At 41.4% G+C, this 11,628-nt stretch overlaps 2 protein-coding genes across 2 annotated transcripts; both read right to left on the reverse strand.

The window, feature by feature from the left end:
- Positions 1-1,769: 1,769 nt before the first annotated feature.
- On the reverse strand, positions 1,770-3,305 carry LOC310927646 (7-alpha-hydroxycholest-4-en-3-one 12-alpha-hydroxylase-like; the record flags this gene model as incomplete). Its single annotated transcript, XM_083889999.1, has 1 exon — positions 1,770-3,305. One exon carries the CDS (start codon positions 3,303-3,305, stop codon positions 1,770-1,772), a length of 1,536 nt encoding a protein of 511 aa, XP_083746125.1.
- Positions 3,306-8,537: 5,232 nt separating this feature from the next.
- LOC310927647 (5-beta-cholestane-3-alpha,7-alpha-diol 12-alpha-hydroxylase-like) lies at positions 8,538-10,073 on the reverse strand (the record flags this gene model as incomplete). Its single annotated transcript, XM_083890000.1, has 1 exon — positions 8,538-10,073. The coding sequence occupies one exon, from the start codon at positions 10,071-10,073 to the stop codon at positions 8,538-8,540; it is 1,536 nt and encodes a 511-aa protein (XP_083746126.1).
- Between the last annotated feature and the right edge of the window lie 1,555 nt (positions 10,074-11,628).

The raw sequence follows: 11,628 nt of genomic DNA on the forward strand, positions 1-11,628 counted from the left end.
TTTAAAGTAAAGATTCAACATTTATTAAAGCATTAAAATTAATTAATAACAGCAACAAACATCAATCCCTAAATCTAAAATAACTGCTGGTAAACACGTTTCAATATAAAAGAAAGAAAGTAAAATAAAATAAAAAGGGTATGGATCTGAGTGCAGGAACGTGTGTGTGTGTGTGTGTGTAGGTGAGGGTGTGTGTGTGTGTGTGTGAAAAGGGGGCGTGTCACTTTGGCAGTAGGTAACAGGAAGTGAACAAAACAAAGCCAAAGTAAAACAGGAAGCAACAAACAAAGCCAAAAGGTAAAAGAAGGAGGGCATCGGCTGGTTCTGCCGGGATAGGAGAGATGAGAGCGCGCCTCTAGAGCTGTGTTCAATCCGTGGTTCAGTCCGTGGTTCGATCTGTTCTTCGGTCAGTGTACCGGCATCAGAGAACGGGTGCGGGCGTCTCGTTGAATAAAAAGAAAAACAAAAATGGAAAAAACAAAAAATGGGGTAGGAGTGGACGAAGAAAGAACCTTCACAGCTTGGCCAGCGAGAATGGAGTTCTTTGATATTTCCTCTTCTTAAACACATACATCCGCTCTCGCTAGGAAAATATGGTGAAGAGACCGAACTCTGGGGTTCGTTCAGTTTTATTACCTATGCCTAGGGGGCGGGGCATCCTGTGGTGTCCACCAATGGGTGAAAGGTTGACTGCCGTGGACATCCTCTGCCGCAGTGAGTTGTGGGGGACGAGTGCATCACAGCTGGACGCCTTGGAGGAAAAGATTCCTTCTCTTTGTTCTTCCCATGTGGCTCCTGGGGTCTTTCAGACCGCCATTTTAGGTCTCAGCTGCATCCAGGTTTTCCCAAAGAGGACAGTGAGGCCTCACAGTCATGCTGGGCCCAACATTATTATTATTATTATTATTATTATTATTATTATTATTATTATTATTATTTTAAATCAGCAAAAATATCAGACCTTTTTTCAGCCACTGTGTAGTCTGCCAGCAGTTTACAGCTGTGACTCTCAATTTGTTTTATGTTTAGCCACCAAAATAAAACAATTGTTTGGGCTTCAGACATGAATTCTTTAATCTTGTGGTGTATTTATTTTTCTTTTCACCTTTTTCTTTGCTGCCACATTTGTGTTCCATAGGCAGTAGGTGTCAGCAAGAGCATTCTTTATCACTTCCATCAGATTTTTGGGGAGGAACTTGGGTGTGGAGCGCTGCTCATACAGTGTTCACTTTTACATTTATTGTCAAGCAAGCAAAACCCACATTAAAAAATTAAACATAAATTGCCATGTTTCCTGAAATATTGTTTAATCCAACAACAGACTGAAAAACAGAAAAGCTGCCAGTCATTTTCATGATGAGAAGATTTTTATTGGTACAGGACAGCAGCACATAAGCATTTTTCTTTTACCTAAAACAAAGCACATGTGAAAGAGTGCCAAAAAGAGTGCTTCCAAATATTTAACCCGTGTAAATGGTACCTGTTTACCAGAGATTTGATTATTTAATGAGTCGACCAAGGAGAGAGTTTCCTGGAGTCAGAGATGAGTTAAGTTGAACAATGCTTTATTGGAAGCAGCTCAGATCTGAGGAGAACTGAGACAATGCCGAACATAAAACAAGTATGTTTTGGTTATCCTCTGTCTTACAGTCTACATAGTTTCAGGTAAAACTGCACACTAAGCTCTAATCAAACTAGCAAGCCCCGGTACTGAAACGTACAAAGTACTAAAGCCACACCTATTATGTGCTGATCATCAGGAAGTTGGTTTAATATCTGAGTCTGTACCGAAACGGAACATCTCTGAGGGGATGCTGGGTGCCAAAGCCCCATCTCCTGTAGTCATTTTCAGGTATCTTCTCATCAGGATTCTTCAGCTCAAACTCAAAGTAGACCAACATGAGGAAAACAAACTGTTTCATTTCATTGTAGGCGAAGAAACGTCCAGGACACATTGAGACCCCAGCACCCCAGGGCATGTTGTAATACTTCATCTTCTTCCCCTTCTTGTAGAAATCTGTTTTCTTGCTCCCGTCTGGATTGAGAAAGCGGTCATATTTGAATGAAGTTGGGTCAGGGTGGACCTCTGGGTCCATTTGAACTGCAATGTAAGGGAACATTGCCACTCTGTCACCTTTGCGAATGAAATATTCACGACCATCTGCCATTTTGAGAGTCATATCCTGAAGCACAGATCTGGTGAGAAGGGGTGCAGTAGTGAGTCGGAGACTCTCATCCAGAGCACTGTCCAGGATGGGTGTTTTCATCAGCATTTCGTGGGTCAGGTCAACTAAAGGACCACCACATCGCACTTCCTGTCCTGATTCCTTCATAACCCTATCTACCTCTTCCTTTACTGCTGCCATGGCCTCTGGGTGTTTCATGAGAAAGAGAATCAGCCAGAAGGAGGCTGGCCCTGTGTTGCCCTGAGAGGCAAAAAGAAGCACAAACATGTATTTGTCAATATTTAACTCATTCATACCGATATCAATTCTGTACTGCTGCATATCCCATGCCCAGCGGCTGAGATTGTCCTTGAGCCTCATCTTCTGCACTGACAGAGCTTTCCAGAAATATTCCATCAGTCTCTTTGCCTGCAATCGAAGCCTGGGTGTGAGCACCCCGTAGAAGAGGTTAGGGAAGAGTTGGTCATATTTACGAAACTCAGAGAATAAGGCCTGTGACTCAGCTCTGTCCTTGTCTTTCGATTTCTCTTCACTTCCTTCTGACTCAGGTGGTGTGTTCCCAAACAGAGACAAGTATCCGGCCCTAAAAAGAATATTGTAGCTGTACATAAAGAGTCCATCTTCTATCCAGGTGCTTTTGTCTGCAGCTCCATCACTTCTGTGCAACATCAGAGTCTGTAAATTAGTCATCATAGTTTGTGTCAGTACCTTCAGGCCATCTCCCTTGAGATGCTTGTTGCTGGAGACTTGGAGAACATGGTGCTCATTTATTTCAGCTTCATAACCATGCACTCTGCGTACAAGTTGCCTTACAAACTTGTTAAAGTCTAGTTTTTCTCTACTCTCTTTTACCATAGGTACATACGATAGAGGATCCTGAAGAAATGTAATATAAAACCCTCCCAGCTGTACTGTGTATATATCGCCATGCTTTTGCTTCATCCTCTCAAAGAATTTCAGTGTGTTCCTGCGAAACTCCAAGACATGACCCAGCCAAGGGATGAGCCCCTTATCCAAAGGGGGCTCTCCTGGCTGCCGCCTTCGAAACACACCAAGAAGGTAAAGTCCTCCGATCAGAGAGGCAAGAATGCCAATAAGGATAGAGAACAGGAGTTCCATGACTGATTACTCTGAGGAACACACAGTTATGTGGAGTAAAAGCTCCACATCCTACATTATATATAGACGTTATGCTCCTCCCTTTGTGTAAGATGAGTAACAGATTTCAGTGAAATCATTTAACTATTTAAACAAGTAAAAAGGGTTGTGTGACGAGATGAAGGCGGCGGGTGTGTTGTACCAACAACGCCATATAGGGAGTCTCGCCCCAGGAGATAGTTAAAATATTTCAAAAGGAATAATTAGGTACATTTACCATTACAGAGATTGCTAAATCAACATAGGCTGCATATTCAAATACTCAAGCTGGGGCTGAGAGGTGAGGGTGAACAGGGCTGGGGCTCATCAGGGCAGACCTAAATCAAATCAAAGGAGGGATTACTAACCAAAACACCCGTGGCACCGCATACACACACACGCACAAAGGGGGTTCGTGAGGAAAACACCATCACCAGGGATTGGGTCGCCGCTTTGGCCCACAGCACCTGTTTACAAAGAAAAAAAGGTAAATATATGGCCTCACAGCTAAACGTAACACTTTAATATCAAGAAAACACACACACACAACAAACAATATGTTTTTCGAATAAGAACACAAATCAAAACAAAAATAAATCAATATTTAACAAAATACAAATTAAATCCCTTTTTTTTTTTGCACAAGTAATTAATAAATCAAACAAATTCCTGAGGCTGTAACAAGCCCTGACACCAGCTCTGTGGCGAGCCTGTCGTAGTCACTGCTCCATCATTGCTCTGGAGAGCCGCAGAGCCACAGAACAAAGTGAGACAAAACGGAACAAAACAAAACAAAACAAAACAGCAACGTCGTCCAGGGAACCGTGACAATAATGGACATATATGGACACCACCCGCAGAGAGTCACAGCAGACCAGGTAGCAGAGTTACTGCACGGCTTCTGCCTGATTCAAAATGTGGCACAAAAAAGTAACAATTAGCTGGGAGGGATGAGCAGCAGGTAGAAGGAAAAGAGGAGGGCGGACAACGCCGACTTACCACGAGGAGCCACAACCACACACGGACGGCCTCCAGCGGGGCAACTCGGCCCCACGGCAACAGCAACCTGCCGCGCTACAGCGACAGAAAGGAGAACCGTGTCACCAATGCGCCCTGTGGCACGCTAAGTGGGAGGAAGGACAGCGATGCGCATACCTGTTGATTTTACAAGAGGAAATGTGCACCAAGATGAGGTGGCCGCAGGAGTGACCAGACCAGTATAAGAAAAGTATGCAGCGCCGCCCATCAATCAGCGCGCAAATCCACAACTGATGTGGATAAAGCAAGGAGGAAGGGGGAAAGGATGCGAAGGAAAAGACCATCCTGCCACAGTTGCATATGACAAAGTACATCTGTAAGAGATCACTGCTCTCCTGAATGCACAAGAGTTAGTATTTCCAACCCCTCATTTGTAGTAGACAGGGGATTGATAGGAAGAAGTTCACTTTTATTAAAATTCAATTTGTAACCAGAATATCTGCCGAATTGGGTTAGAATGTCTGTAATAACAGGGATAGACGATGCGGGGTTTGACACATATAATAACAAATCGTCTGCATACAGGGACAGCTTATGGGTGACATCATTCCTGGTGATGCCATCGACTTTCCCCTCCTCACGAAGCCAGATGGCCAGTGGTTCGATGGACAGAGCAAACAGGAGGGGGGAGAGGGGCATCCCTGTCTGGTACCCCGATGAAGGGCGAAAGGGGGCGACCTCACTCCATTTGTAAGGATATGGGCAGTTGGAGAGTCATAAAGCAGTCTAATCCATGCAATAAAGTCAGAGCTAAAGTCAAATTTAGACAGGACGTAGTACAAATACTCCCACTCAACCCTGTCGAACGCTTTCTCGGCATCTAAAGAAATTGCCACCTTAGGTGTGACAGAGTTGGGAGAACCAATGATGTTGAGAAGTCTCCCAGTGTTAGAAGAACAATTCCTTTCAGCCATGAACCCAGTCTGGTCTGTGGAAATTAGGGCAGGTAGGGCCAACTGATATTTTTTATTCCAGTTTGTTTCCTCAGGTTTCCTCTCAGTTGCTAAATTACTTTTCCCCAAATGCTGAGAACTTATACAGATGTTTGTGGACTGGTTCCTGTGGAACCGCCTCCAGAGCAATGTGGGGAAAACTAAGGAACTGTGACTTATGTCACCAGCCACATTTTTTGGAGTGGTCTGCTGGGGCAGTAGCATCTCAGCAGAAACAGAAGAGAAAGAGGCTGGACAGACTGATTAAAAAAGCCACCTCTGTCCTTGGATGTCCCCTTGTCACAGTGGAGGTGGTGGGGGAGGGGAGGATGACTACCAGGCTATTATCTCTGATGGACAATCTCTTACATGATGCCGTCACAGCACTGGGCAGCTCCTAAATGTCTGAAAGAGTGTTATCGTTCCTCCCTGCAGCTGTTAAGGCCACATTATACTTCTCCGACTGCGTAATGCGTTATCCGACTGCGTCACCATGGAGACACCTCGAGCCTTCATAGTTCTGCGTCGTGGTGAAGGTTACACGCTGCAATTTTTTTATTTATTCTTACTGGGAGAACAATATTTGTTACACAGTTGGAGAATTGTGTCTTTGAAATGAGTCAGCATAAATGTGTTCTTAACAGCTTCATAGTTCATAAATGGTCCAAAATGACTGTATCGAACTGATATTGGTATCAATACAAATTTGAGTTTGTGATACTGGTATGGTATCAGACGCAATCCCTAGTATTAACACTCAATTCACTCTGCTGTTACGAGCTCAGGTTCATACTTTCTCCTCCAATGACTCTGTCCGTCTCTCTGTGCTTATGGATGTGTGCGTGTGGGATTGTTGTCTGTTGTACATGCTTGTTTTAATGATAAGTGTATGAGTGGTTTTTTTTCTACTGAAAAATATATTAGTAAATTGTCCCCACATGAAAAAAAAAAAAACACCTCTGGATTTTCCCCTTAGTGGTGTAAGTTAGTTTTTTCCACAGCTAAGTAATCAGATAAATTGTACAAACCAAAGTCCTACAGTTTTTGCCTCTGCACTCTTCCAAATAGTAACTTATTTCTACTTGAACCAGAAATGTATAACTCGTGAGACAGAAGTCCAAGAATAAACATTTGAGAGCATACTGGCAGCCCATCATCACTACAATTAGATTGATTTATTTATTTGATGGCAGCTCCACGACAGTGAATGAGTGTTTAGGTGAATGCTGGGAGTTGGGTGTGCAGGACATTGCAGTATGAGAGGCCAGACTGTCCCAACTGCAGGGAAGTCCCCTGAACCTCGCATAGCTAGAATGCCAGCTGACATTGCGTGCTCACTTTTTAAATAAACCTTTAAAATGGTTTGTTTTGTGTGTTGTTGCCGGTCTCTTGGAAGTTTTGAAAAGGGAGTCTCCTTTCTTTAACCTGTGATTTGAAAATCCATTAGGTGACTGTGTTTTGTTTTGTTAAACTTTGGAATTAATCTTTTGTCAGCTAATAAGTTGACAAACCTTATTTAGCCACTGGACAGATCTCACAACATCGGCACTTTTAATTTGCCTTTTTATTTTGTGGTGGTAATCCTGATTATGTGTATGCTTCAATGTGTTACAGTTGACTACGTCTGCTCTGTAGAGATGCTCTGATTTCAGCGCTTTAAGACACTTTGAGCTCAGCAAGCCATTTAGACTAGCCAGGTTTATAATCCATCTTTGTAGGTTTAAGTGTCTCTTTATATGTGTGTTATCTGGGAAAAATAATGATTTTGCAACAGCGTTTCAGGGAAACTTGGCTTTAATTAATTGCAACAAGCTGTGGTTCAGGTTGGATTAAAAAAAAACAAAAAAAAAACGAATCACTGTCAGGGGCCAGGTTTCTTTTCTCTGACTGAGTTGCTGTGTAGCCCCAGTTGTAGCATGGAACATTTCCATGTACTCAGTAATGGATGTGATTTCAAAAGTAGTAAAGCAAAAATATTCAAGTAAAGGTAAAATAACATATTTGTACAGATACTTGTAAAAAGAACAACAAACTATTACATTACTACAATTACAGCACTGTGCTTCATAGCTTTCCACATCTGCTTCACATAAATCATCACAATTGTCCCGTTTGCTCTCCATTGGTCCCTTGACAGACAGCACCACCTACTGGTTCGTACATTGGAAAACAAATGCACCAATAGCACCAATTGCACTTGCAGTTGTCGTCGCCTTTAAACTTTCAGTCTGTTTGCAAGTTATGTTAAGGCAAGGTTTTATGAAACTACTGTAAATAAAAAGCTAATGTCATGTAATTTATCGAATAATGTGTATATCAGGATTCAAGACAAGGGAGTTGAACGTTAGATCATAGAATAACAGTGTGTACTTTCATATGAACTACATGATTAAATCACAACGTTCATACAGAATATGACAGCAAACACATTTTAATTTCTTTACTAAACATAAATACTATTTTTTTATTACTTGCCCAATTTAAGCAGAAATTATTATTTTATTCATAGATATTTTGCATATAATAGTGATGTGGTAAATACAGATGTTCTTTTTGGGAAAAAGCACGCCACAGAAATGTGCTGTTGCAATGAGTCCTTGTGACAGGTGGCCTAAAACATCCATGTGTGAGGCCCCAGATATCACAGAGATGAAAACGAATTAAGATAACTCACCTCCGGCCACTTCTGGTTTAGATATACTGTCACAAAAGGGCCGTGTAAAGCCAAGAAAAATTCAAATAAATGCACAACAACTTTGAAAATATGATACTTTTAATTTAAGCAGCAAGAACAACCACATACAACATTAAGTATGAGTTTGAGACACTTAACAGCTATGCCAATACCATATCATGCCGCAACAAAGAGGCAGCAGTCGCTTCATATTTTTATGCTATTCAGTAAATATTCAAAATTAAGCATTAACAACCACATTTATAAAAGTTCCTTTAATTATGAGGATAAATGTAATGATTTGAAACCTTCATAAAAAAAAGTAAAGAACCACATTCACAAGTAGATGACATCAAATTCATCATGATAACATCATTTAACACAATTGTATACATCAGTAAAAAAGCAATTTTGTTTTTTCTAGATTTTAAGAATAATTTTAGATAAATACAATTCAAGAGATGAACAACAGGAATCACTGTTTCTCTTCCCTTAAAAACAGATCATTGATAGTGCATATTTTAAGTGCTAAACCTCCACCCATTGTGTGCTGATCACACAGAAGTTGATTTAATATCTGAGTCTGTACCGAAACAGAACTTCCCTAAAAGGATGCATGGATCCAAAGCCCCATCTCCTGTAGTCAATATCAGGTATCTTCTCATCAGGATTCTTCAGCTCAAACTCAAAGTAGACCAACATGAGGAAAACAAACTGCTTCATTTCATTGTAGGCGAAGAAACGTCCAGGACAAATTGAGACCCCAGCACCCCAGGGCATGTTGTAATACTTCACCTTCTTCCCCTTCTTGTAAAAATCTGTTTTCTTGCTCCCGTCTGGATTGAGAAAGCGGTCATATTTGAATGAACTTGGGTCAGCATGGACCTCTGGGTCCATATGAACTGCACTGTAAGGGAACACTGCCACTCTGTCACCTTTGCGAATGAAATATTCACGACCATCTGCCATTTTGAGAGTCATATCCTGAAGCACACCTCTCATGAGGAGGGGTGCAGTAGTGAGTCGGAGACTCTCATCCAGAGCACTGTCCAGGATGGGTGTTTTCATCAGCATTTCGTGGGTCAGGTCAACTAAAGGACCACCACGTCGCACTTCCTGTCCTGATTCTTTCATAACCCTATCTACCTCTTCCTTTACTGCTGCCATGGCCTCTGGGTGTTTCATGAGAAAGAGGAGAAACCAGAAGGAGGCTGGCCCTGTGTTGCTCTGAGAGACAAAAAGAAGTACAAACATGTACCTGTCAATCATTGACTCCTTCATACTGATATCAATTCTGTACTGCTGCATATCCCAGATCCAGCGGTTGATGTTGTCCTTGAGCCTCATCTTCTGCACTGACATAGCTTTCCAGAAAAGTTCCATCAGCCTCTTTGCTTCCAATCTTTGCCTGGGTGTGAGCACCCCAAAAGCCAGGTTAGGGAAGAGTTGGTCATATTTACGAAACTCAGAGAATAAGGCCTGTGACTCAGCTCTGTCTTTGTCTTTCGATCTCTCTTCACTTCCTTCTGACTCAGGTGGTGTGTTCCCAAAAAGAGACAAGTAGCCGGCCCTAAAAAGAATATTGTAGCTGTACATAAAGAGTCCATCTTCTATCCAGGTGCGTTTGTCTGCAGCTCCATCACTTCTGTGCAACATCAGAGTCTGTAAATTAGTCATCATAGTTTGTGTCAGTACCTTCAGGCCATCTCCCTTGAGATGCTTGTTGCTGGAGACTTGAAGAATATGGTGCTCATCCTCTTCAGCTTCATAACCAAATACTCTGCGTACAAGATGCCTTGCAAACTTGTAAAAGTCTAGTTTTTCTCTACTCTCTTTTGCAAAAGGTACAAACGATAGAGGATCCTGAAGAAATGTAATATAAAACCCTCCCAGCTGTATTGTGAATACATCGCCATGCTTTTGCTTCATCCTCTCGAGGAATTTCAGTGTGTTCCTGCGAAACTCCAAGACATGACCCAGCCAAGGGACGAGCCCCTTATCCAAAGGGGGCTCTCCTGGCTGCTGCCTTCGAAACACACCAAGAAGGTAAAGTCCTCCGATCAGAGAGGCAAGAATGCCAATAAGGATAGAGAGCAGGAGTCCCATGACTGATTACTCTGAGGACCACACAGTTATGTGGAGTAAAGCTCCACATCCTACATTATATATAGACGTTATGCTCCTCCCTTTGTGTGAGATGAGTAACAGATTTCAGTGAAATCATTTAACTATTAAAATAAGTAAACAGGGTTGCATATGACAAGATACATATGCAAGAGATCATTGCTATCCTGAATGCACAATAGTCAGTATTTCCAACGCCTCATTTGTAGTAAAAATAAAGTTGTTTTCAGAGACAGATTCAGCCACACAAGCACACAGTTCTTGTAAAACTAAACTTCTGTTGGTGAAGCAATGATTCAGCTTTTTATTGCCAGACATTCAAGACAATTTAGCTTTCACCCACAGAGAAAACTGTGCCGAGTGATGGAATTTTTGTCAAGGCAATGTGAGAATTGAGATCGACTTAATGATATTAAAATCATGTGATAAGGAGAGCACACCCAGTGTGACAAAACTGATTTCCACTTAGAAAGCCTCATTATTTTCCTGCTTTGTGACTATGGTAATTGATGACCAAGACAACCCTTTATTGTCAGTGAATACAACTGAAATTTTTATTCCAGTTTGTTTCTTCAGGGTCTGAGAGTCAGGTTCGTGCATTCTACATTACATGACAGGGCCAATGGACACAATAAGTGTGTGGCGGGAGTGCGTGACAAAAGACTGAAAAGCATGACTGCCACACTCAACAACATGCATTTGATGCAATGACTGAATGAGAACTAGCTCATCAGCTATCTAAAAACAAAACAAAAATATATTTGATTGTGATAACTACACATTCATTTGTGACAGAATTAAATATGTTATTTGTGGTCAATATTGACAGCTGTTTGGGGGATTATTTTATGAGGCCAAACTCTTTCTACTTTGCTGTAGGCTGAATACGTTATAGCCTACCTAATCCCTGTTGCCTGATTGATGGACAAATCAAATTAAAACCGTATGAATACATAGGATATCTTGTAGGCTATACTGCATGATCCAAATATAGTGTTATTTGATACTATTACATTTTGGGCATGAAATCCACACTGAATCCACCCTTCTGATGGGATTAGTTTAATCCAGATTTATTGGATCAAAGTGATCCCAATCCTGCTACAAAGTTCTGAAAAACCCAAACTAAAGCTTTGATGCAGATCAAAACCAAGATTGGATTACGTAATCTAATCCGATTACATAATCGTTTTTTTCTTTTGAAAAACCCATTTTCAAGATTTGATCCAATCCGTTATCCAACATCCGAGTGGATTACTTTTGGAAAACCGGGCCCAGATGATGTGTCAAGAACAAGCTGCAAGAACACCCAAAGGACGGTTGCAAAAAAAAAATGACGTTTTTTTTCTCACAGCCCGAGGCACTCTACAGAGAAAACTACTTGGGCTTTCTTGGGGGTGAAATGTAAGAGGATCATAATATCAATCGAAATTTCACCGACAATATTTAAATTAGCTCAGAGTCAAAATATTAAAATATTTGACAAATAATCCCTTTGAATATTCAAATAGCATTTCCACTTCAAATGCCTACACCT

This window comes from Microchirus variegatus (assembly GCF_963457635.1).
Source record: "Microchirus variegatus genome assembly, chromosome: 5".
NCBI lineage: Eukaryota > Metazoa > Chordata > Actinopteri > Pleuronectiformes > Soleidae > Microchirus > Microchirus variegatus.